The sequence below is a fragment of the Myxocyprinus asiaticus genome, chromosome 10 (genome assembly GCF_019703515.2).
Source record: "Myxocyprinus asiaticus isolate MX2 ecotype Aquarium Trade chromosome 10, UBuf_Myxa_2, whole genome shotgun sequence".
Classification (NCBI taxonomy): Eukaryota; Metazoa; Chordata; class Actinopteri; order Cypriniformes; family Catostomidae; genus Myxocyprinus; species Myxocyprinus asiaticus.
The window spans coordinates 40,888,417-40,916,411 of NC_059353.1; the positions used below are offsets into that span (position 1 = coordinate 40,888,417).

Here is a 27,995-nt window from a genome sequence, read left to right on the forward strand (position 1 = left end):
TCTGTAGGACCATACATTGCAAGTGAATGGGTAAAAAAAATTTTAAGCTCCAGAAAGCACATTAAGGCAGCTTAAAAGTAATCAAAAAGACTCCTGTGTTTAAATCTAGATCTTCAGAAGCGATATGACAGGTGTGGGTGAGAAACAGATCAATATTTAAGTCTTTTTTCCCCCTAAAAATTATCTTTCCTGCCCAGCAGGTGGCTATATGCATGACCAATGGAAATCACCAAAAACAAAAAGTGAAAGTGGAGATTTATTTTAAAAAAGAGCTCAAATATTGATCTGATTCTCACCCACACCTATCACATTGCTTCAGAAGCCATGGATTCAACCACTGGAGTTTTATGGATTACTTTTATGCTGCCTTTATATGCTTTTGGAGCTTCAAAGTTTTGGTACCCATTCACTTGCAATGTATGGACCAAAAGAGCTGAGAAATCCTTCTAAAAACATTAGTTTGTGTTCAGCAGAAGAAAGAAAGTCACAGAACGACTCACCACAAATATCTCTCTCTGACAAAATGACAACATGAGTAAAATTGCAACTGCAATAGTGTGATTTGGGGCGTTTTCAGACCAGTAGCTTGCTTGATTGTTCCAAAACAGGGGCATTGCATTTTCTTCATTATTCGGTTGGCTTTCACAAGGTTATCTTTTAAAATGCACCAAAACTGTAAAATGTCCATCAAGGTTATTTTTATCCATCATTAGGCGCTTTTGCATTATTTCTGCAGAATGACAGAATCACTATGGATTTTAATCAGCATTTCAGAATCAGAATCAGCTTTATTGCCAGGTATGCTTACACATACAAGGAATTTATCTTGGTGACAGGAGCTTCCAGTGTACAACAATACAAAACAGCAACAAGACAGAAAAAATAATAAAATAAAGAAATACAAATAAATAAATAGAAACAGAACAAAATAAAAATTGGATAGAAAATAAAGTATATATAGAATACACAATAAGACAATATATATATATATATATATATATATATATATACACACACACACACACATATATACATATACATACGTTGTGCAAATACAAATCTGTTATATACAGTGCAAGGGAATGTAATGGCAGAAGAGGTAGGATGGGTTGGATAAATATAAAAAGACTAAATTGTGAATTGCACATAATTATTGCTCAGTGGGGTAGTTTTAACTGTTCATGAGATGGATAGCATGGGGGAAAAAAACTGTTCCTGTGCCTGACGGTTCTGGTGCTCAGAGCTCTGAAGCGTCGGCCAGAAGGCAACATCATTTGTGATGATATGCAGCTGAGTGTGATTAAAAAAAGTTCCGATCAGCTTGTCATCTTGTCATCTTGTCAGGTCTTCTCAGTGACAGAATGATTTTTTAGAACAAAACAGATATGTTTTTTTCAGTGCTTGAAGCCATTAACTCAGCAGGCAGTCCCGATGGTCAAGTGATTAATACCTCCTGCTGAGAGGTGCTAATGGTCACTCTGTCTCCCTCTGCTTGGTGGGGATTATGTTAATGAAGCTAACGCCTCAAAATCACTGGAAAAATCAGCTAGTGTTGAGCCAGCTTTAGGGATAGTTTGTCAAAAATCTTACATATCTAATTCAAAATTGTTGTTACAACATATGTCATTGTGGACCAAAATTCTGAGATCCCTCCTCCACTGTTCACAGATAAAATGCCATTATATGGAGTATGTGGGGGAGTTTTTTCACCATACTTTCCTTTAAAGTAAAATCTTATAAAGAACTCTCCACTGTCAGAGCTCTAGCGCAGTGGACTGTGCACATGCTCAGGACACTGAAATGCTGTTTGCTCATTGGGATGTCCCAATCCCATCCCCCCTCTCTCACCCCTACTTTCCTGTCTGCACTCCACTTTCCACTAAAATTAAAAAAAAAAAAAAAAAAAAAAAAAATATATATATATATATATATATATATATATATATATACACACACAAGAAAAACTTCCCACAACAGTTTCATAAACCAATAAACTCTTTTAGCTTATTTAACATAAAATTAAACATCTATTAATCAAAGCAACAGTCCATGCTTAAAGGAATATTCCAGGTTTAATACAAGTTAAGCTCAATCGACAGCATTTGTGGCATTATGTTGATTACCACAAAAATTATTTTTGACTTTTCCGTCCTTTTCTATCAGAAAAGACTCATATACAAATAGATATTTAGATAATTTGGCATAAGCCCCGTCCTGCGTTTCAGCGCTCAGATAATTGCTCAAACCATCAGATCAAAGATAAAACTGCTTTTCTAAGCTTTTCTGTTTAGGTATATCCAATATTACAACTTTGTGGCCATGACGACGTAACACTACAAACCCTAAAATGACCACCAAAAAAAAAAAAAAAATGACACAAATGCTGTCGATTGAGCTCAACTTGTATTGAATCCGGAATATTCCTTTAATTATATTTACGGTAACACTACAATAAGGTTCCATTTGTATTTTTTTTTTTCTCACCTTTTTCTCCTCAATTTGGAATGCCCAATTCCCAATGCGCCCTAAGTCCTCATGGTGGCGAAGTGACTCGCCTCAATCCAGGTGAGAGGACAAATCTCAGTTGCCTCCACGTCTGAGACCGTCAATCCGCGCATCTTATCACGTGGCTTGTTGAACGCGTTACCGAAGAGACATAGTGCGTGTGGAGGCTTCACGCTATTCTCAGCGGCATCCACGCACAAATCACCACACGCCCCACCGAGAGCGAGAACCACATTATAGCGAACACGAGGAGGTTACCCCATGTGACTCTACCCTCCCTAGCAACCGGTCCAATTTGGTTGCTTAAGAGACCTGGCACGCCCTGGATTCGAACTCTCCAGGGGTGGTAGTCAGCGTCTTTATTCGATGAGCTACCCAGGCCCAGTTCCATTTGTTAACTAGTTAACAGCATTAGTTAACATGAACTAACAATAAACAATACTTTTACAGCATTTATTAATCTTGGTTGTTTAGCACTGTTGTGCAATCAAAAGACATGTAAATTAATTTCAAAGAATCTTTTATGGAAGTGAGTGAATGTATTTCATTTTAATTACAGCTATGGCAGCTTTGGCTTTTTATTGATTTATTTTTGTTTAGAAACCTTAATCTAACCATGATAATCAAGATGCATCCATGGTTTCCTTGTGGTCAGAGCCGTAGTGAGTAATTCTGGACCCACTGACTATATATTGCTCTGGGCCCCTTATTAAAATAATTCAGTTTCAAATTTGTTAAGGGCCTCCTCTGGGCCCCTCCCTGGTTTTGTATTGAAAAGGAAGTTCTTGCCCCTATCTCGCCACTGCAAAGCCTTTTGATTAAACTAGCCGGAGAGGTTAAGTCGCATCCCGTTATTTTGCATTTGCACTCGATATGGACAAAAGTGTCCAGAGTGTTTAATTCTGATATTTATTTAAATGTTGCCTCGAGCATATGGCAGAACCCTAAACTATGTATTAATAAGTCCCCTTTTTGTTGGTCAGATTGGATTGTGAGGGGGGTTAATGCACTTGGTGACCTATATGAGGGTGGAGTATTGAGATCTTTCGAAAATTTGGTTCAACATTTTGGCATTCCCAGATCTCAGTTTTATAAGTATTTACAGCTTCGCCACCTACTCTGCACTATTTTTGGGAGTGGCACGTACCCCCCTAAAGCGGCAGGTGTTTTGGGAGAGGTGATTGCTGCTTTTGGAAAAGGCCATGAAGCATCAGTGTATTACTCCCTACTAATTCAGAGTCTGGGGGATGAAGCCTTGACTTCTCTCAAGAGAGTATGGGAAAAAGATTTGAATTTGGTATTGGAGGATGGAGTGTGGACTAAGATTCTTAAAAATGTCAAGTCTGTATCTAGAGATGCAAGAGTTCGCCTTATGCAATTTAAGATTTTACATAAATTTTATTGGACACCCTCTAGATTATATAGGCTTGGTCTTAAAGACACACCCACTTGCTGGCGATGCCAGTCAGAAGTTGGAGACACTGCCCATGTCTTTTGGGGGTGTGTTAAGATCCAGGAGTTTTGGTTGAGGGTTCAGAAGTATTTGTGCGACGTTTTGAACACTCAGGTTTTGCTTTGTCCCAGACTCTGTATTTTGGGTGATGGAGCGGTCATGCATTTAGGGGACAATCATATAAAAAATTGGGTTCTGACCAGTCTCATGATCGGCAGGCAAGTAATTTTAAGGGGCTGGAAGTCAAGTGGAGCACCCTCTTTTTCGGAGTGGTGTGTGGAAATGGGGAGGGTAGCTGCATTTGAAGAGGTGGTAAGTAGAAGGCTGGAGTTGAGGGACTTATTTGCTAAAAAATGGGGCAAATATTTAGTTTTTTGGGGTGAATCTCGGGGAGGGGATGTGGAGAGTGTAGTTTAATCATGTATGTTTATTATTTTATTTATTTGTGTATATATATATATATATGTATATGTATGTATGTATGTATGTATATATATATATATATATATATATTTTATTTTATGTAAGTGTATGTATGTGTATCTGTGTATGTATGTGTGTGTGTATGTGTGTGTATATGTGTGTATATGTGTATATATATATATATATATATATATATATATATATATATATATATATATATTTTTTTTTTTTTTTTTTTTTTTTTTTTGGATTGTGTGTGTTTTATGTGGGACCACAGGGGTGCTCGTTAGGGGTCAGGGTGGGATTGTATTAGTAGGGTTTAAATGTAAAATGTTGATTCATTATATATGTGTTGAGTTTTTTTCATTGTCATATGCACATGAATCAATACAAATGTTAATTACAAAAAAAAAAAAAAGGGCCTCCTCTGGACCTTTGGGCCCCTAGAATCGTTACCACCTTTCACCCCACTAGCTACAGCCCTGCTTATGGATGCTATGGTCTTACAAGAAATACACAGTTAAACTATTGGTATGCAAGAACCATGGCCAATTTTCATAAGAGAAACATGCCTAGTTTATGAATTTAAAAAACCTGTTGTGTTTCTCACCCATCAGTTACTATGACACTTATATGCATTGAGTAAATCCTTTAGAACAACACTAGATACAGAACAGAGTACAAATTATTTCACTGAATGTGTTAAAGGTCCATGCATCCTCCGATCTGAAGCAGACTGAAGGAGTCATTCAATCCAACCTTTAAAACCTTCTGTACTATCATTTTGGGGAGTTCCCTTAGTGATTCTCTGCACGACGTTTCCGTGTTCGTGAAGTGCTCAACATTTCCTGGAAGAACCCACCTGTCTACCCGCTCAGCAGTAATCACTGGACAAGTTTGTTGACGTTTATGCCCTAAAGAACATCGTTAACTGAACCGTAAAAAAACATTCCAGACTTCTTGGAACATTTGTAGTGCCTCTCGACGATTGAAGGAAATATCCGATCATTTGTTCATCCAGTTCTGTCGGATTGAGGTCCGTAGTCAAAGTGCAAGTCTTTTCAGGGTTAAAGCGTGGCTGCCTGCTATTCTGAACTCCGAGAGCGCACACATTGAGTTTATATTGCGTAAATCGCAGCAAGGAATACTGTGTAAACTTGAGAAGGATTTAGCCTTCATACGATAAACAGGTAAGCGGTAAAATATTTTCACAACTTTAAGAGGAGCATCAGCTTAAGGTTTAATGCAAACATTACAAATCTGGAACCATCTGATAATTTTAGTGGTGCTTATTTGTGGCTTCAGTAACTATGATGAAAGTTTAATGTATTATCTTTAATACGTATTTGTATATATTTATGATGTTTAGCCAATATGATGGTGATTATTGACTAAGGAATATGATTAACTAAGTGTGCAAGTTCCTTTCCTTGCTGATTTGCTCATGATTCTGATATAGTTGCATTTGTGAATATGAACCAGTTTGTTGTAATGTCATGTGCTTACATATTTTCTCATCTAAATGAGAGTTTTATCTTTATTCCCAGCACCATTATGAGTCAATGGAAACAAATTCAGCAACTGGATATCAAGTTTCTCGAGCAGGTGGACTATTTTTATGATGATAACTTTCCAATGGAGTTGAGGCAGGTGCTGGCCACCTGGATTGAAAGTCAGGACTGGTATGTGGCTTCTTCTTCGTCTTCTTTTTTTTTTTTTTTAGAATTGTAATGTTTTTAATTACATCTTAAACTTTCTCCCTAAGATCCTCCATAAAATAATCTGAACACTGAATTTCTGCACAGGGAAACAGCCTCAAACCATGAGTCTATGGCTACTGTACTCTTCAATAACTTCCTCATACAGTTGGAGAGGCAGTGCTCTCAGGAGCAGAACTTTCTTCACAGGCACAATCTAAAAAGAATATTTCATCAGATACAGGTGACAGAAAACAGACACACCCTGCGTTTCTTAAAAGAGGGCATGCCATTCCAAGCATTTTGTTAAACCAAAAATTCATGGACGCATTTCTTCTGCACTCTCAGCTTAACCTATATGCACTAAGTACATAGTTTTGTTCAGTGATGTCACCTTGTCTATTTTTACATACTTGCTCTGCACTGTAAAAAAAAATTGTTTGCATAACAGCCATAACTTAAGAAAATAAATTGATTTGACTCAGAAACGTACATATTAATTTTTTTTTTAGCTTTACTTAAGGGAATTGTTCACCCAAAAATAAAATTTCTCTCATCATTTACTCACCCTCATGCCATCCCAGATGTGTATGACTTTCTTTCTTCTGCAGAACACAGATTAAGATTTTTAGAAGAATTTCTCAGCTCTGTAGGTTCTCACAATACAGTTGAATGGGTGCCAAAATGTTGGCCCTCCAAAAAACACATAAAGGCAGGATTAAACTAATTCATATGACTCCAGTGGTTAAATCCATATCTTCAAAAGTGATATGATAGGTGTGGGTGAAGAACAAATCATTATTTAAGTCCATTTTTGCTAGAAATTATTCTCCCTGCCCAGTAGGGGGCGTATGCATGAGGAATGTGAATCACCAAAAACACAAGAAGAAGAATATGAAAGTGAAAGTTAAAGTGGAGATTGACTGAGCAGGGAGGAGAATTTATAGTAAAAATGGACTTAAATATTGATCTGTTCCTCACCCACACCTATCATATCGCTTCAGAAGACATTGATTTAACCTCTGGAGTCGTATGGATTACTTCTATGCTGCCTTATGTGATCTTTGGAGCTTCAAAAGATTGGCACCCATTCACTTGCATTGTATGGACCAAAAGAGCTGAGATATTCTTCTAAAAATCTTCATTTGTGTTCTACTGAAGAAAGAAAATCATACACATCCAGGATGGCATAAGGGTAAGTAAATAATGAGAGAATTTTCATTTTTAAGGTAAACTATTCCTTTGATTTGCATTAATGTGTGCAACACAAAATATTAGTTATAAGGTGAACATAGTAAAAAATACTAATAATTGTGAGTTCCTTGAAATTCTTTGGCTTAAAAATCCATAAAATTAAGATTTTAAGAACTGCTAACTCAAACCATTCAGGTACAGAACTGAGGTTGTGGAAAATACCTATAAGCCCTTGTGCTTGAATAATTTAAGCACGTTTGTTTGGACAAAAGAAACTTATTGGGGCATTTAATTCGTTGTTATCAAGATTTCATATAGAATTTGACTCTCCTTAGTGTTGATGTTGTTTAACGCTGAAAAACGTAATAAGTTGACTTTACTCAATTGATTTAGTAAACTCATTCCCAATTGAATTGAGTAATGGCATCTTCAAAATTTGCGTTATTAAGTGCACTTAACTTGGTGATCATATAGAATTAACTTAACTATTCAAGTTAAGGTAACTAGATGCAATTTGATTTTTAAATGTTGTTGTTTCTATTTAATCATTTTAATCGAATGGACTCAAATTTAGGCCATACAACAATGAAGATTGTAACTGATTCTTGGTCAATCATTAAATAACCTTATTTCTCCACAGAAATGCATAGACACCTGTACTTCAGTTGCTCTTGCACAAGGAGAACTGAAATAGTGTTAACAGAGTCCAACTTGACCAAAGGGGACACAGATCCCTAATGGTGACATCACACGAAACAACTATTTGCAATGAAACAACATAAATAATACTACAAAAGAGCTGAGACCTCTATTAATTTTTAATAACAACTATTTAAATGCCCCTATATGTTCCCATTGACCAAGGAAATATAATTAAATAATTTAAGTGCAAGGCATTATGGGTATTCCCCATAGCCTAAAATTTGTACTCAATAGTTTAAATGATCAACACTTAAAATCTTATGTCTATGGATTTTTAAGAAAATAAGTTCAAGGAACTTAGATATTTGAGTGACGAGCCCAAAGCTTGACATTTCAAGTACTGTAATTAGTTGTTTTGTGTAAAGTCACCATTACGATGATTAGTGTTCTCTTTGGTGAAGTTGTATCCTGTTCAATCCATGTAATTTTTCCTTGCGCATGTAAATTTGCGTAGCTGAAGTGCAGCTTTTTCTGAACTTCTTTGGGGAACCAATTTCTAATGACTGACCTCAGTCATTATTTTCTTTTGAGCCAATTAATATAGGTAGAAACAATATTATTAGAATTAAATTGAAACAACATGCTATTTGTTGTTAAATTTAATTTGTGTAACATACCTTTTTAAGTAAATGGTTACATTTCACGTATACATTTGTGTTTATCTAATAGGGCTTTCAATAGATTAAAATGTTTAATTGAATTAATTACATGGTGTGCTGATTAATTTATCAAATTAATCACAATTAATTGCAAATATTTGCTGAGAAAGCCTCTCAAATAACAATAATTCAATATATAATGATGCAATAATTATAAATACTTATATTTAAATAATTATCAGTCATTAGCCAATCACTGGCTTAGAATTCACAGCATTCCATATTGCAACTGAATTTGTCAATCAGTCCGAGATTTATTATAATATGTTCAGCTGCATCAGACGGATGATTTTGGAGCCTCTCTCTTTGGTTGCATTGGGTCATAAACATACAGTTTTTAGGTTGCTGTGACAAGTTAAACGTAGTTTAATATTTAGAAAAACACGTCTTGAGATCCCTGCGTTAGGATTTGTGCTCCAAAAGCTATGTTAAATAAGGGTTGTAAGTGTGCCTCGAAAAGCTAATTAATTGCATAATGGATCCTTCTTGACAATTTCAGTACTTACATCTTTCATGATGTAATTTATAAGTGCTATATTTGATTGTGTCAACGGAAGCTTTTATACCGGTGTGGTTTTTGCTAACTTTTCTTTGACTTCAGTGGAAACACTCCTCTGTAAAAGTAATTTATGTTTTAGCTGTTGGAGCAAAATTTCATTTAAATTCTGAGTCCAGGATGACAAAACATCAGTTATGATTTAGCTGACTGGCCAAATGCATATTACACTTTACTGTGAGATCATACTAATCAATGAATTTTCAGGTTAATCAATACATTTCTCCCATTTATAGTGTTTTATGTGAGTGGGTGTTGTGGGGATTTTTCAGTATAAATTAAAATATCAGAAGAGTTAAATGTCGGGGGTTTTGCTTGGTACAAAAAAAAAAGAAAATAAATTTACATACTGTATCTGTCTGAAGCTGGTGTAGCTAAGCCACCACAAAAACAAAATAATATTGTGATTGGGAGCAAAAATCCAGTGTGGGGGAGACTTCCATTTCTTCTTTATTATATATAGACCATATTTAGGACAGTTGCAAAAAGTCAGTGTTTTTTGTTTGTTTGTTTTGTTGTGGAAGAACTTTCCACTTTTATCAGTCATATCTGGAAATGCTGTCGTCAAAGATTGCATGAGAAAAAAAACACCCAGACTAAACACCCACAGTAATGTTTCAACTAGGAGATTTTCCATAATCATAAAAAGTGTGAACTAATTTGCATACATATGATTGTGACCTTACGTAACTTTAAGCAAATGCTACTGAGAGCACCTAATTGACATGCACTTCATTGTCCACTTCTCATTCACTTATAACAGTGACTTTACTTTCACCAAAGTACATTAGGGTTGTGAATAGAATCCATGGTCTCACATCAGTGAGTAAATGCTATTTTTTCAATCTTTCAGGAGAAATACAAAGCTAACCCTCTTCACATGGCTGCCATCATCTGTAACTGCCTGAGGGAAGAGCGACGCATCTTATCCACAGCCAGCATGCAGGAACAGGTACTGCCAAGTTAGACGTGACAAACGACATGAAAAAACCACATGTGCCACTATGTTGTTAACCAAGATTCCCTTTTTTCTTATACCACTTTTAAAGGAATAGTTCACCAAAAAAAAAAATCTGTGATTATTTCTTTAACATCATACCAGAATCAGAACTAGTGATGCCCGATTCACAAATAAATAATTCCAATGAATCGGTTCTTTTCAGTGAATTGGCGAAATGGATTATCAAAATGGTCTGAATCGATTCGCTATTCAATCCGATTCATTCGGACTGCTATTTCACTGAATATTTTGCAGCAGTTTCTCAGTAAACAGCATCGGGATATTTCAGAAAAAGGAGAACAAACAAATAGTTGGATAAAGTGGATATCTACCTACAATCATTTGAAGAAAAGACTACTTTTTTGAAAGATAATTTTGAGAAACTTCCATTGGTGCCGTGTCATGGTAATACCGTTCACACCAAACGCATTTTTGCATGCATTCATGCTGTTTATCAGTTGCTTTTCCATGTAAACGTGCTAAATGGATGTCTTTGACCATTGCACCACGTATCTGTTTTCGGCATCTCATGAGGAGCGCCACAATTCTTTAAAGTTCTTTTGTCAATTTAAAAAGAATATCAACTGTTAAGAATGTGTTTCGAGACATCTGTGTTCTACTCTATTTTTATTCTCAACTGGTAATGTTATTTAACCAACATAAGCTTAAGCAAGCTATAAATTAGGTTTATTTGATATGTGAGCCTAGAGTCAATAGTTGTTTAAACTATACATTGAATACATTCATAAACAGTCTTGTCTCAGACTCTGCCTTTTCTGGTCTCTGTTTCGATTCAGACTCGGCCCTCTCCGGTCTTGTTCTTGACTCTGACTTGACCCTCTTCTGGTCTCGGTCTTGACTCGAACTCCAATACTGCTTTACACAGCTCTTTTCCATACAAGGACAGTTCAAGCTTCAAAAAGGTCTACTATTCCAAGTCTTCTGAACCAGAAGATTTTCTCTCTTTTTTTTCGTTTTTTTTGAGGAACAGGCACAAACATTCAATTCATTACTTACTGCCAATCTTCCCCTTGAAAGCTGCAGTTGAGGGGAAGATTGTTAATGAATAACAATTTAAACTTCGTTCTGATCCTTACACAAAGCAATTGTTGGTCTTCAGAAGACTTGGAATGTAGTGCATGAGTCATATGGACTATGTTTATGGTACTTTTATGGTGTTTTTTAAGGGCCGTTTTCAGAGCTTGATAGTCACCAAGATCTGCCATTGAAGATTCTTCAAAAATCCTCTTTTTGTGTTCCATGGAAAAAAATAACAGCATAAGAGTTTGGAAAAACATAAGGTTGAGAATATGATGATAGAATTTCATTTTTGGGGGACTATTCTTGTAAAGGTATTTAGCATTGTGTTATTTCCTTTTTTCATGAATATTTAGAATTATGCATTAAACATCTCAATCTTATATTTATGTTCATTAATGGCAGGGTCCACTGGAGAAGTCAATGCAAAACTCTGCAGCCTTGGTGAAACAGAAAATCCTCGACAACAAAGTGGCAGTTATAAGAAGCAGCGTTCAGGTACATTATGTCCTGTACTGATTCATTACAGCTAAACAGGGATTTAGATTTGAAGAAGTGCATGAGTGACAAGTGTCAGTATTTCTTCATGCCTTAGATGCTGGACCAGGCTGTGAAGTATCTTGAGGACATGCAGGACGATTTTGACTTTCGCTACAAAACACTTCAGCTTCGAGGTAAGCTATTATATGTCCATGATTCCTTCAGTATGTGTTGAAAAATACAGTGTGGTCCCAAAAAGTATTTGGGCACTTAATTTCAATAAGTTTCATCGCATTAGAAATACTATTTGTGTTAGAAATATAAAACCAAGTGGCATCTGTAAACAAATTATGCTAGACCTTTCATTACAACTATCTATAATTTTGTCAGACATTTTTGCAATTGCTTTTAACAAACTGGTGCTACTTTAAGGTCATTTTAGTGGATGTATGAAGTCAGTTCCCCTTAAGTCATTATCATTATGGACATATCCCACAAAGTCTGACAACCAGAAAGTATCAGAATTAATTTTGTCTAAATTTTTAACAATTTGTCTATTGTTTTATCATTTGAAACCCAACTTTTTTTTGGAAAATGTTTTGCTTGTTAAGAGTGTTTGTGTTATTTGTCTCTCAAGTGAATGCCGCTTGGTTTGATATGTTGTTATATAATGCAAAGACTCTCATTAATTTTTTAGTGCACATTAACTGTCCAAATACCTTTTGATGCAACTGTATGTCTACACCTTATGGTTTAATGATATGATTTATCCTACGGGCATATGAGAGATGATTTTTGATACACAGACTTTGTGATCCTGTAGATCAAGCTGACAGGAACTCTTTGTCCATGAAGCAGGAAGTAACTGCACTTCAGGACATACTGAACCGCCTGGATTTCAAAAGAAAGGCAAGTGTTTCTGTAGACTGACAGCACCCTTTTTGCTCTAATGTTTACTCATGACATTTGAGCAGGTCTTTTTGTTTCTGTTTTTATAATAACAAAGACAGTACAAGGAGGAGGAGATGGACCATTCACAGAAAGATTAATGGACAAAAACACAAAGTTTTATATGGCAGCTTTAGGAATGGAAGTCACACCTTTAATTGTTAAAGTTGGTGAGAGATGCAGTTTGCAACTCATTGTACTTCCATAAAGTAAAATATGATATATTCAACGAGAAAAAAATAAGCGCTGGACATTATTTGTATCCATCGGGTATTGATTCTGTTGTGAATGGGAGTTTGCTAAAATAATGCCTTAACGGCTATATGACAATTGGTAAACATTTTCCAAGAGCCTGCGCAGCCTAAGTTATGTCAGCAGAAAAGAAAAGTCAAATCAGAGGAAGAGCAAGTTAAGTTATCATATTTTGATTAAAGGGGTCATGTCATGAGGATTCAGATTTTCCTTGATATTATGACATATAAGAGGTCATTCTAAAACATACTCAAAACATACCACATCAAAAATTAACCCCCAATGCAATAAAAGCATTCATTGAAACCAAGCTGCAAAAACGCCTGGTTCTTTACTTCCACGACATCCCTACATCACTAGGGGGCTCATTAATTCATGACCGTCTCTACAGCAACAACATCAATGCCTACTTTAAATCAACACTTCCTTGGCCCCACTCACTGGTTTTCAGTTTGTAAACAGAGAGAGAGCAGGACAGACAGGCCTAGTGTGGCCTACCAAGTATTCCTGAACAACAAAGGGGACCAATCTGGACAATTTGAATTATTTCTGTATATAAACATGCACTAGACAGACATCTTTGACCATTGTCATGTATCTCACACCACTTTTAAAAGATGCAGTGTCAAGTTACAACTCTGAAAAGGAGACAGCACTCAATTTCATCAGTTGCTCTGGGTCTTGCTGTTTTGAGCACAGATGCATCCTGTACGCCTTCTTGCGCTCATCTGTGCTATTTTTAATTGTCGGTGTATGTAAACATGCACTGGATGGACGTCTTTGACTGTTTTGATGCGTTTCCGGCGATGTGTGCCTAAGGGCATGGTGATACTGTATATGCGTGTGTCTTGTTCATCCTGCTTTGGACTATGTATGTGCATTTTTCTCACCTCATATCAGTGTGGCTTGTGAACCAGTCATAATATGATTTAAGTTTTGCAAAGGAAATGTTATTGAAAGATTGGGCAGTTAAAAACACTATTGGATCTGATCAGAAAACTGTGAGTAGACAGTTTCATTCATGAATGTTTCAAATCTCATGATTGTTTGATAGTATATGGTGCTTAGTGTTAAAAGTTGAGCTTGAGTGAACAGTGTAATATAATCAAATGCAATGTGTTGGATGTGCATTGTGTAAACCCTGAAATTTAGTTTTATAATGTTGTGGAACTGGTTCATTCTATTCTGATTGAGTTTCAAATATGGATGTATTTGAGGGGCTGCATGATGTTAGCCAATCAGAACAGTTGGCGTTTACGTTGAAGTTGGAGACGCTAAGGCCAAAACCGAGCATTTCAGACAGAGGGCCAGAGATAGGATGGAAAATGACCATATATTACTAAATTGTGACTGTTTTGGTGAAAAATTATTTTACCTATATTGTCAGTGGACCTCAGGGAAGACAATTAAATTATAAAAAAAAAAGAGTATGTCATGACCCCTTTAAAGAATGCAAAGAGAAGCAATTATTTATAATTTTTTTAATTAATATGCACTGATGAATCGTTCACACTAAGACCAGAAATATGCATTCATATTTGATTTCATATTGTCTTTAATAGAGCCAATCGCCTTTTTGATAGAGACATCGTTTGTTTGTTTAAAACATCTGAATGCGCATTCGCATTAGCAAGCATAAAAAATTGGTCAAATTTTACTTTTATGATGTGAAATTATGATACATTGGATTTATGATATGTTGTCAGATTTTATTGCTGATTTAAAATGTATTATTGAAATGTACATTTGGTAAACCTTTTAGAAGATTTGGGTCTTTCTCCATTCAAGTAGATAGGATTTTCTATGTATTGCCTTCAAAGAAATATCGTCAAATGGCAGACAAAACATTAGAGGACATGAAGTATAAATTCAAAAGTAATTTATTATTGTGACAGATATTTAAAAAGCAGCAGGGAAAAGGACATCAGGATGACCCCTGGCCCAAAATAACAAACAAAACAATTTAATAAAATAAAGAGAAATAATTAACCTAGGAATATGTAAATAAAAATACAGAAAAACTTACCTACCTACTCTAACAAAAACAGAAGTAAACTAAATAGAACAAAACAGGCAGGTCATCCCTACAAACCTGACTGCTTTAAAGGCAGAACACTAGTCATGGTTTCAAGTGTTAAATCACAAACTGCACTTGAATTTACTGCTCTCAGAACTAACATAGCAGATAAGAGAACACACTGTGTTTGATCTGGCGGCTGGTGGAGGGATGGGGAACAGCACGACCGGCCCAGAGATTTGACGGCTCGCATCTGAGAGGCAGCGCACGATTTTATAAATCGTGCCTTCAGAAACCACCAATCGGTGTCGCAAGTTGGAGCAGCTAATTTGCAAATCGGCGGCACCTGGAACAAACACTCACAACACAAACAAGACATATCCACACAAACAGAGAAAGAGAAAAAGCACCAAACAAACATGCACAAAATAACACAGGACGTAACACTTCTTTTTCACACTTCTTTGGCTCATTTTGCTCAGGAGTTTGACACCACTGTGTGTTGATGTTGACTGGTCATTTAACCTTTTTTTTTGCACTCTGTCTTGCCTTTGCAGGAGATTCTGTTAAAGATTGCAGATGTTATAAAGGAAATCGATGCCCTGATTTCCTCACAGCTCAACCCTGAACTGAACGAATGGAAACGAAGGCAACAGATTGCCTGTATCGGAGGCCCGGTTCTGTTAGGACTGGATCAGCTCCAGAACTGGTATTACCCTTATAACAATAATGAAATAATAAATAAATAAAATAATAATGTTATTGTGATTCTCTCATCATTTACTCACCCTCAAGTCATCCCAGGGGTGTATGACTTAATTCTTCTGCAGAACACAAACTAATTTTTTTAGAAGAATATCTCAGCTCTGTAGGTCCATACAATGCAAGTGAATGGTGGGCAGAATGTCTAAAAGCACATAAAGGCAGCATAAAATTAATCCATAAGACTAAAGTGGTTAAATCCATATCTTCAGAAGCGATATGAGAGGTGTGGGTGAATTTATAGTTGGCATGATGGCATTAGGGTGAATAAATGAGAGAATTTTCATTTTTGGGTGGACTATCCCTTTAACAACAAATGCAACAAATGACACTCACCACCATCCATCAGTGGAGGAAAAGTCAAGTAGAAATTCCCAAAGGGAGTTTTAAAGGAACAGTTTGTCCAAAAATGAAAAATTTGTCATTGTTTAATGTTTTCTCCATGATGTCATAGAAACACAAAAGGAGAATTTTGGAGAATTTTCACTTGCCCACAATTTCCGCATTCAGTAACGATACACCTGAGAACCAGTTGCTATTGGTGTTATTTTTTTTTTAATCTGAACACGTATACAAGTGACTGTATTATCAAATTACATCTTCAGTGTTGGTCTGTTCCTCACACAAACCTATCGAATAGCTTCAGAAGACTTGGAATATAGGGCATGAGTCGTATAGGCTACTTTTATGGTTCTTTTTTGTGTCCTTTCTTGAGGCTTGACCGCTGTGGTCACTGTAAAGTAGTCCTAATCTACTGTATATCACTACTTGTTTAGCTTTGAATCCAGCCACATTTATGTGTGATATCACTTTTCACAGGTTTACCCTGACAGCCCAGAGTCTGTTCCAGATTAAAAGACAGCTTGACAAACTAGGTGAACTGATTCTGAAGGTCACTTACGAGAGTGACCCAATCCCACTCCAGAGACCTCAGATGGAGGAGCAAGTCAAATACCTGATCTACCACCTCATCAAAAGGTAAATTATCTCAACAGAAACTACCATGCACCCATCACATGTGATATATGAGCAACTGCTGCAAAACAGATCACTTATGTCTATAGTAAATCCTTGACAGGAAATAACACAATAGATCCTTTTCACAAGACTGTGAAAACTAATTTCCACCTTAATTTAGTAGCAAACGTTTTTTATTTTACGTTTTTAAATTATTTAATGCACATGTACTGTATATCCCTATACTTTGTGTTATATTACCCTGGTATTAATAAATAAATAAAAAAAAAAGAAGTCAACACCGATGCAATGGGGTTTCAAATACAACTGAAGGAGTGAATATAAATTTGGCATCTTTCTCTCTTCTGACTGCTGTAATCCTTCTCTCTCTCTCTGTTCTTTGTTCTTCCCTTTTTTTTTTTTTGGAAAGTTGCGGAAACGTAACAGTGGATTTTTTTATTTTGCTGTTGGAGCAAATAGGAATGCAAAAATAATATTTGCTATGGTCCCCTATTTACCTGTATAGAAGTTTAACGCACTGTAGTTTACTTCTGCATTCCAAACCCGGAAATGTTAAAGGTGCACTTAATAATTTTTGTGTTAATATTGTGTAAGATGTACACTGACACCAAGTGGCATGGTTGCAGCATCATTCAAATGCAGTATATTTCAGTTACCAGTGCCATTGTAGAAATTTGCTGTTCACAATCAGCCATGATTAATTTAATCCATGAGTGAAAGTGTCCAATAACTGGGCAGTTACTGAGATTAAGCGAGTAGTATTCGGCTGGTCATGTGATCATAACATGGCAGCCCCCATGAGGGGACCCTTTCCATGTAGAATAAAACATTTTAAGGTTACTGATATGACTGGAGTCTCCATTTCACGTGAGTGGTCATGATTTTTTACATATGTTTCAAAATTTCAATTAATTTCTTTAGGAGTAAAACTTTTTTATTAAGGAAAAAATTACTTAGTGCACCTTTAAAAGTGTTAATGGAAAGACTGTTTTTCAAAAAGTCCATTGCTTCATAGGCTACATTTTGTTATAAATATATTTATTTTATAGGAGTGACTGTTTGCACTAGGTGTAAATAGCACCTGTCACACAGTGCGGCTATTTGCACTCCAATAGTCTGGTGGAAAAACAGAAATTGAAGACAAACTGCGCCCACTAGTGTTACTGCAGTGGCATGAGGTGTAACAAGGGTGTGGAAATGCATTTTTTTTGTTCTGACAACCCGGGTTCTAATCTGCCTTTTATCCCACTTTTCCCCATACTGTTTCCTGTCTCCACTCCTTTCCTTTAAAACTACTTAAAATAATAAATAAAATAAATATAAAAGTTTAAGGTCGGGGAGTTGAGATAAAGGTTTGATCTGGGTAAAATTGTTTTTTTTATGGTTTTACTATAGTAATATTGTAAAAACCATGTTTTTTGGTGGAAGCCATAGTTTTAATGCAACTAATCACGATGTTACTACAGTAATATGGTGTTAATATAGTAACCATGTTTAATTGTTTGGTTATTATGATTTTTCTACAAAATACCATGGTGTTACTATGGTTACTGTAGTAAAACCATGGTCAATTTTTGTTAGGGAAGTTTAGGGTTAGGTTTAGGGGTAGGTGTTTGTGTAGGGTTTCTGTGGGACTCTAAATAAACACAATAAACATGCTGCAGTGATGCTCCTATACTGTATGTTTGTATTTATCGGTAATTAGGGGTGCATTTTGATGCTATGTTCACTTGGTGTAAATAGCCGCTTCCTTATTTTATATATACTGTATACTGTATACTGTATATATTTGTTCTCAGTTCCTTTGTGGTGGAGAAACAGCCCTGCATGCCAACACACCCTCAGAAACCTCTAATTATAAAAACACAGGTGCAATTCACCACCAAGGTCAGGTATGAACCACAGTCTGCTCCCAAACACTTCATGTAAACAAGTTTATAAGGTATTAGAGTCAACTGCCATTACTGAAAACACAACTATTTCAAATAACTCTTTTCAGATTACTGGTTAAATTACCCGAGGTAGACTATCAACTCAAAGTCAAAACAACATTTGACAAGTAAGTTCCTTGAATTATTTATACACTATATCATTATAATGTGGGTCATTCATGTTATGCAGAACCTTTTGAACTTTGTAACAAAATATGCTTGTTTTCTGTAATTTTATGAAAAAGGAATATTTTAGACTGAGACATACCAACTTACAGCACAAAATATCACAGAATGAATAAAATCCATTGCTAATGCATACTGATGTTTATGCTGTTTTTTACTGATGTGAGGATTATGCCATTAAGAAATTGGCTTTTGTTGGATAATGGTATATTACAAAATACTAACATGATTGAAAGTGATATTGAGGACATAGGAAAAATCTAGAAATTGATTATTTATTAAAAAAAAAAAAACATTTCCATGATAACTTGTATTGTTGTGATTTCTGTCTTTAAAAATGTTGAAGTTTACTCCTAAATCCAATATATTAAGGCATATATGATGGGAAGATGTACTGCATAGCAGGAATGACTCAACTGTGATCATTACATTTAACATTATAACCTGTAATAAATGATTGCATTTACATGCATGCTTATATTAAGCCTTTTGTTTTGAAATCACTTCTTTAATGTGCGTATCCCATCCATGCAATGTTTGTATCACAGGTGTGTTTAGCCCAGTCTGACCTCTGTGTTTTTACTCTTTTCTGTTTGTGTGTGCAGAGACCTTCCACCAGGCAAAGTGTGAGTGCACTCAACCTCAAACACAAGAAGCAACTTCCTGTTGTTTATTTAGGCCAAATCTCAATATGAGTTTTTCAGCTAAGTTTGTGTGGGGGGAGGGGAACAGCAAAGCCTCACAAGGTAAATATGGTGAAGTGTGTCATTTTTTTTAACACTTTCTCCTGTACCAGCTGAATATGCAGACAACTATAAATATGCCATTTGCTGGTTGATTTCCCCAAAAGTGTAAACATTGTGGCTCTGTAGTGGTTTCAGAACATTACTCTGGCAGTGTTTCCCAAAAGCATCATAAGCTTAAGTAGATTGTAGAAACTATTGGTGCCAGTGGTCTCTACGATCAATTTAAGCTTGTGATGCTTTTGGGAAATGTTGCCCAGCATTGGCTCAACCAATGGCTTAAGTTTGGGGTAAGACTTATCTTTTTTACCTGACCAATGGCAGACAGAGGGAGTATTCAAGAAACCTGTCTGGGACAGTCTTTTTTTCTGCAATTCCATTTGCTGTTGCTAGTGGAGCAATAATCACACACTTCCCCTTTAAAAAATTTGACATATTGGGTTACTGTAATTTACAGAGGTTTTACTGCACTGTTTTAGCCTGAAATTAACAGACCATATCATACTCTGGTATAGTTTGTTGCATAAGAGCAATCTGAGAAACATTATTGATCTTTCTCTGCAGGAATAGGCAGTTCTTCATCCTCACCAACAACACCAAAGTAATGGATGTTGAGGAGTCGACTGGCTGCCTTTCTGTAGAGTTCAGACATCTGGTACTTCAGTCTGAATTCTAGCACTATATTTTAAAGCAATATTGCTTATAACACTTTTGTAGCTTGGTATTAAATGTATTTAAGTTGTTTAAATGAATAGTTTACCCAAATATGGAAATTCTGTCATTATTTTACTACCCTTATTTTATTTTGCTTGTTATTCCATACCTGTATGGAATAGACATTTTGAAGAATTTTCACACAGCTCTTTTCCATACAGTTCATAGTGACCACGGCTGTCAAGCTCCAAAGTGTTTTTTCAGATTATCAGTGAATAACAACTTAAATTTTGGACTATTCCTCACAGCTATCATATGGCTTTAGAAAACTTCAAATATACATGATATTAGTTGTATATGGTCTAGATTTGTGGTGCTTTTTTTTTTTTTTTTGGAGCTTGACAGACGTGGTCTGCTACACAAATACACTCCTTTTGTGCTCCACAGAAAAAAATAGCAGTATACAGGTTTGGAATGACATGAATGAGAGTTAATGACAGAATAGTCCATTTTGGTAAACTATTCCTTTAAGAAGCAAGATGTTTGATCAGTTCTTTGTGTTCTGCAGCAGCTGAAAGAGAGAAAGTGTCCTACTGGAGGAAAAGGGAATGAGGTAAGACTGCAATAGTTCTAATAGCTGCTGCTGCGTTTATATTATCTACACTGCTGGCCCATATGTGGATTAATAACCATGAGCAAAGAGAACAGATGTAGCAAGCATTTATAGGCCAACCCAATGTCATGTGTCTGGTTACATGTTAGTGTTTGTAATGCATTTTATTCTTTGACCAACAGAGGGCAGTGTCACACAGCACAGCCTTGGTTTTGGCAATGAAGTGGACCCTTGCTAATTACTGTCTCTCTATTTCAGGGTCCCCTGTCAGTAACAGAGGAGTTGCACTCGCTCAACTTTGAGGCCATGCTGATGTTACAGGGTCTGGATATTGATCTTGAAGTATGTTTGAGGTTTAATTTGTTGTTGTTTTGATTACAGTTTCTTATTCAGTACAGTTAAAGGAATAGTTCACCCAATAAATATAATTCTCTCATCATTTACTCACTTTCATGCCATCCCAGATGTGTATGACTTACTTTCTTCTGCTGAACACAAAGAAAGATTTTTAGAAGAATACCTTAGCTCTGTCCATACAATGCAAGTGAACTGTGAACTCCAAAAGCTCTAAAAAGCACATAAAGCCAGCATAAAAGTAATCCATACGACTCTAGTGGTCTAATATATGTCTTCAGAAGCAATATGATAGATATGGGTGAGAAACAGATACATATTTAAGTCCTTTTTTTACTATAAATCTCCACTTTCACATTCTGAAAGTGAAAGTGGAGATTTACTGTAAAGAAATAATTGAAATATTGATCTGTTTCTCACCCAAAGTGATTGCATCGCTTCAGAAGACATATATTAAACCTCTGAAGTCATATGGATTACTTTTATGCTGCCTTCATGGGATTTTTAGAGCTTTTAGAGTTCTGGTCACCTTTCTCTTTCATTGTATGGACAGAGCTGAAGTATTCTTCTAAAAATCTTCATTTGTGTTTAGCAGAAGAAAGAAAGTCATACACATCTGGGATGGCATGAAAGTGAGTAAATGATGAAATTTTTTTATTTTGGGGTGAACTATCCCTTTAAGAGGTATCGATTTCTATAGGTACAGTTGCAATGAGTAGCAAATGGAATACACATACTGATAAAATATACCTTTTCATAAAAGTGTCTCTCAAATGCTTACAATTATGATCAGAACAGCTTTTTGATTTTCACATTGGGGCATTTGTTTGTTAAAATCACATGTGTATGTACAGTATTTTACATGAACCTTGGTACCACTCACCGGGTTTATATTTTGTTCCTATGCAGACTTGCTCCCTGCCTCTGGTGGTCATCTCCAATGTCAGTCAGCTCCCCGGGGGCTGGGCCTCTGTCATGTGGTACAACCTGCTAACTGACGACCCCAAGGTGAGTTAGACCTACTTACTGTACAGTATGTAGTTAATACAGATCGCTGCTACTATTTGATTTACACGAAAAAGAGCAGATTGTCTATTGTACCACTTGGTTTAATCATTCAGAATATTTGCATCTGAAGTATAGATATGCTTTACTGGTGTTTTGAATGACTCGAATAATAATAGGACTGAAAGCACTAGGGGTCGTAGTTAGTTAATTTTTTGAATCAGTGTTCAGACATATGTGTAAAATTCCTTCCTTCTGACCTGCCTAGAACCTTGGATTCTTCAGTAACCCGTTACGGGCAAGTTGGAGCCAACTGTCGGAGGTGCTCAGTTGGCAGTTCTCAAGTTTTGCTGGACGAGGACTCAACAAGGAACAGCTTAACATGCTTGGGGATAAACTTTTGGGTATGTTTATTGTGACCTTAATGTAATACAAAATATTAATAAGGCAGTGTTTCATGTCAGTGTATGTTGTATTACACTGAGTACACCCTCACCCATATTGTTTCAAGAACATTCTGATAATTTTTGTGCATGCCTCATTGCCTCTATCTAAACTGTGTTTTATCATTTTTTTCTAAAGGTCAACAAGCTTCTTATAATGATTGCCAGGTTTCTTGGTCCAAGTTCTGGAAGGTAATGTTGAATGAATCGTATGCTCTTGATGTTTGAAAGCAAGACAGTATAAATCCATTATGGACTGTTTCTTCCTGTGGCTCTCAGGAGACCATCCCTGGCAAATCATTTAGTTTTTGGCTGTGGCTGGACTCAATCCTGGACCTTATTAAGAAACATTTACATCCTGTTTGGATTGATGGGTCAGTGGTCTTGTTTTCTGTTGCTATTTAGATGGAATTTGTGTTACAATAAATTGATTAAACCCAGGGCACAAATAATAATTTATGAGTGGCGTGTGGGGGGTATGAAATGTCAACATTGAATGTTTCACTTTCGACCTTCTGATATTTTTTTAATATCATGTGCCACAAATAATAAGGGAATGATTTTAAAGGAATAGTTCCCCCAAAATGAAAATTCTATCATCATTTACTCTTAATATTTATATATGCTGTGTATGTGTGTGTGTGTGTGTGTGTGTGTGTGTATACATATATATATATACAGGGTTGGGAGTGTTACTTTTGAAATGTATTCCACTACAGATTACAGAATACATGCTGTAAAATGTCATTTGTAATGTATTCTGTTAGATTACTCAAGGTCAGTAACGTATTCTAAATACTTTGGATTACTTCTTCAGCACTGGTAGATTTTTTCACTTGTTTTGACTATAAAAACTCTGCCAGTACAGTAAGACAAAATACACATGTTAAAAATACATTCTCTGAAAAACCTAAATATCTTATGTAGTGTTGTTTCTAAAACAAGATAAATCAAACTGATCTTGTTTTAAGGATTTTTAGATATTTTTACAGGAAAACAATACAAAAATTATTATCAAGAATACGATTTTTGCCCTAATATCAAAAGTCTTACTAGAAAAAAAAAATTATGATCCAACGTGAATTTTCTTGATAAAAAAATATGATCGTGTCTGGTAACATGTGCATGTAAAATGACTAGAAATAGCATTTTAGCTTAGCATAAAGCTGACAATTTACACAAGGTTTATTTCTATTTCTTCTGCTCCAAACTTACTTCAAACTCACTTCTCTGTCTGCTTGTATGAATGTAACACATCATAAGAAAGTGTTTCACAGCTGTTCAAATGCACTTTGGATCACATCATTTATATGTATAAATGTTTTCCATCTGAAAGGACTAAATATTAAATGAAACAAATGACAATAAAATGCAAAGTAATCTCTTCAGTAATCAAAATACTTTTTTAATGTAACTGTATTTTAAATACCAATGATTTAAATTGTAACTGTAGTGGAATACAGTTACTTATATTGTGTATTTTAAATACATAATCCTGTTACATGTATTCCGTTACTCCCCAACCCTGTATGTATATATATATATATATATATATATATATATATATATATATATATATATATATATATATATATATATATATATATATATAGTTGTGGCCAAAGAAGGCTGTGAAAAATATGTCTTTATTGTTTATCCTTTTGATCTTTCATTCAAAATATTCACAAAAATCTAACCTTTAAATTAAGTAAACTAATTAAAAGGGGGGGGGGGGGAATCTCATAATTAAATAAATATTTTTCTCCAGAACATGTTTGCCACAATTATTGGCACCCCTAGAAATTTTTAATGCGTAAAATATATCTGAAGTATATTCCCATTCATAGTTATTTTTTTTTAGTACACCTGGATGACTAGGAACATGAAATTACTCCCCTCCTGTAAAAAAATTTTTTTTTACAAGAGGTGAATTGGCAACTGGTTACTGTTGCCCTTATCAATGGATTCTGTTGTCTTTTGCTTCTCAGTTACATAATGGGATTTGTGAGTAAAGAGATGGAACGTGCCTTACTGAAGGAAAAGGAGCCAGGAACATTCCTGCTACGCTTTAGTGAAAGTCACCTCGGAGGAATCACCTTCACCTGGGTGGAACAAGATGAAAATGGTGTGTTTTTTTCTGTACTATATGTTATTATCCTCCAAAGGGTATATTCCCAGCTACTTTCCGTAAATCTATCTATAAGCATGATGTTACAAGTGTCCAGTTTTCAAACAAACATAGCCTCGAAACCTAGCAAGATATTAATCTGCAGATGTTAGAGGTTAAGAGATAAGGAACTCTTTTTGTTTCTTTTGGTGAGGCCTAAGAAACAAATTTCCTCATTGGGACACTGCCCTGACTTGAGAGGAATTCGGGAATTTCCAGTCTGGAGTTGTTTCAAAATGTAGCAGATGTTTTTTTGTTTTTTTTAAAATCCGTAGAGGAGATCAGGGTTATTTTATTTTTGCAAATTAATTTCAGTATAGGCACACCTTTAAGTTTAGGCTACAAAAGTTATTTAATGTTATCGCCCAGGAAGAAAAACAGCTCATTACACACATTTCACATTATATGGGGTAAGTTGTCACAATGAAACCTGCCAGACAGATGCTTAAAAGCACATGTATTCTGCCTACAGGGGAGCCAAAGTTCATCTCTGTAGAGCCGTACACGAAAAACCGTCTCAACGCCTTGGCCATTGCTGATATTATACGGGACTATAAGGTTATTGCGGATGGTGTTGTCCCGGAGAATCCTCTGAAGTTTCTTTACCCTGACATCCCCAAAGACGAGGCTTTTGGGAAACATTACAATAGTCAGCAAAACAAAGGTATGCTGTCTATAAACAGTGAATAACATTTGGGTCATTTGGGTCAATTCAACCAGAGGTCCCCGGCCCAAAATTTTGTTTTTTATATATTTTTGGGTAACACTTTACAATACAGTTCCATTTGTTAACATTAGTCAACAACATTAGTTAACATCAACCAATAATGAACAATAATTTTACAGCATTTATTAATCTTAGTTAATGTTAATTTCGACATATAATAATACAATTTAAAAATCCAGTTTATTTTAACATTGGTAATGCACTTTGAACTAACATGAACTAACAATCATTATTTTGTATTTTTATTAACTAATTTACAAAGATTAATACATTTTGTAAAAATATATTTTTCATTGTTAGTTCATGATACCTAATGCATTAAAGGGATAGTTCACCCAAAAATGAAAATTCTCTCATCATTTACTCAACCTGATGCCATCCCAGATGTGTATAACTTTCTTTCTTCTGCAGAATACAAACTAAGATTTTTAGAAGAATATCTCAGCTCTGAAGGTCCATACAATGCAAGTGAATGGTGACCAGAACTTTGAAGGTCCAAAAAGAACATAAAGGCAGCATAAAAGTAATTAATACGACTCGAGTGGTTTAATCCATATCTTTAGATGTGATATGATAGGTGTGTTTGAGAAACATCAATATTTAAGTAATTTTTTACTATAAATCTCCACTTTCACATTCTTTTTTGTTTGTGGCGATTTGCATTCTTTGTGCTTATCGCCACCTACTGGGCAGGGAGGAGAATTTATAGTAAATAAAGGGCTTAAATATTGATCTTTTTTTCACCCACACTTATCATATCGCTTCTGAAGACATGGTTTTAACCACTGAAGTCTTCTGGATTACTTTTATGCTGCCTTTATGTGCTTTTTGGACATTCAAAGTTCTGTCCACCATTCACTTGCATTATATAGACCTACAGAGCTGAAATATTCTTCTAAAAATCGTTGTTTGTGTTCAGCAGAAGAAAGTCAAACACACCTAGGATCAGTGTTGGGTGTATCCGATTATAAAGTAATTTGTTACTGTAATCTTATGATTTTTGTAGTCAAAAAAGTAATGTAATGCATTACATTTAAAATTATTGTAATCAGATTACAGTTACTGACTTTCAAATAATATCCGTTTAACTAATGTTAATGAATGGAAGCTTAGTGTAGTGTTACTATATACAGTATATATATATATATATATATATATATATATATATATATATATATATATATATATATATATATATATATATATATATATATATATATATATATATAGATAGATAGATAGATAGATAGATAGATAGATATTTTATTTATTTATTTATTTATTGTGCTAAGATGGTTGCTTACATTTAAAAAGTACTAATGAGGTAACACCTGTTTTTCCTTGAATGCTTGTGATACTAAACTAACTTCATACAAGCATTGAAAAGTGGTTGGACAAAGTAGTGTTTGTCTATATATTTGAGACATCTCATTACTCATTCTTCACTAGTGACTGCACAGGATAATCTTATTTTAAGTAGTGTTGTTGTAATATAGCATATAACATACTCTGAATATAACATACATTAAATAAATGGCTGATGTCATCTCTTAAAGGGGCCTCTATTTTTTGTTTTTGCACAGTTTGTCCTTATTTCCCGACACAGTTAGTTCCCGTTTCCCGACGGGAGTGAGTATCTGAATTCTTTTCAGTTTCTTTTCAATGTTGCACGATGTTGTGATTTGATTCTGGTGATTTTTGCAATGAGCTGAATTTGCTTTTATTTCCTAATTTCTCAGTGGTCGAGTCCAACAGGCATGTTCCTCTCCTGAGCCACCAATGTCTCCTGGGATGTTTGACATTATCAGCCAGCACCTCACTCCCTTTGAGTTTGAAAGCGCAGTAAATTACTTTTTTTTTATGACATATTTTAACGCTTTGTGGTGCTTTAGAAATGTGATGCTGTCTAAATAGAGCTTTAATAAAAGCAAATAAGTGTAACCGGAAAATGAGTTGACAATTTTTTTTCTTTTTTATATTGCAGATGAGTTCACCCTAGAAAAGAGCAACAACCTCAGTTTGGTTGGATCCAAGAGTCTGGATGGCGTCAAAGCGTTCCATCTCCTTATTCCTGTTACTTTTGTCATTCTGATCTATTGTATTCGCTCTTCTGGCTCTGTGCCACTACAGTGTATCACTTCTCTGTGTAAAGAATGTATATTGCAAAATATTGGCAATATGAAAATGTATCATAAATAAATCATGTCAAAATTTGAGTTAGTAATTAACTGTTCAATGTATACAGTATTAGCTAAATGTCCCACAATGCATCTTACTGTACATATTTATGACATAGCTTCTTGTTGCTAAGCAATATTTTTTAAATAAACAATTATATGGTCTCTCTGCAATATATATATATATTTTTAATCAAGTGTCTTATGGTCTCTCCTTTTTATTGTTATTTTAAATTATTATTACTGTACTGTAAATATAGCAGTAGTAGTAAAAGAGAGAAAATCCTTGCACATTTATGATAATGACAAATAATGCTACTACAAATATATT

At 35.2% G+C, this 27,995-nt stretch overlaps 1 protein-coding gene across 2 annotated transcripts; it reads left to right on the top strand.

The window, feature by feature from the left end:
* The first annotated feature begins 5,212 nt into the window (after positions 1-5,212).
* Positions 5,213-27,857, top strand: LOC127447312 (signal transducer and activator of transcription 4-like). 2 transcript variants are annotated; one of them, XM_051709098.1, is made up of 24 exons: positions 5,213-5,571; positions 5,929-6,063; positions 6,187-6,322; positions 10,043-10,141; positions 11,633-11,725; positions 11,823-11,901; positions 12,531-12,616; positions 15,482-15,633; positions 16,506-16,664; positions 18,464-18,556; positions 18,664-18,723; positions 19,387-19,407; positions 20,089-20,179; positions 20,747-20,791; positions 21,050-21,133; positions 22,055-22,153; positions 22,419-22,554; positions 22,733-22,785; positions 22,873-22,967; positions 24,582-24,718; positions 25,233-25,424; positions 27,071-27,116; positions 27,227-27,329; positions 27,472-27,857. In XM_051709098.1, the coding sequence occupies exons 2-24, from the start codon at positions 5,936-5,938 to the stop codon at positions 27,484-27,486; spliced, it is 2,202 nt and encodes a 733-aa protein (XP_051565058.1). In that variant the 5' UTR covers positions 5,213-5,571; positions 5,929-5,935; the 3' UTR covers positions 27,487-27,857. The 2 variants fall into 2 exon arrangements, with proteins under 2 accessions (XP_051565058.1, XP_051565059.1); XM_051709099.1 differs by having other exon boundaries at positions 20,750-20,791.
* The last annotated feature ends 138 nt before the right edge of the window (positions 27,858-27,995 follow it).

Excerpts from the sequence above, each read along its gene's own strand:
- LOC127447312 (XM_051709098.1), top strand. The coding sequence starts at position 5,936 with ATGAGTCAATGGAAACAAATTCAGCAACTGGATATCAAGTTTCTCGAG. Across the intron at positions 20,792-21,049 it reads CTGGAGGAAAAGGGAATGAG|GGTCCCCTGTCAGTAACAGA; the intron begins GTAAGACTGCAA and ends TCTCTATTTCAG. Across the intron at positions 25,425-27,070 it reads CAATAGTCAGCAAAACAAAG|TTTGTCCTTATTTCCCGACA; the intron begins GTATGCTGTCTA and ends GTTTTTGCACAG.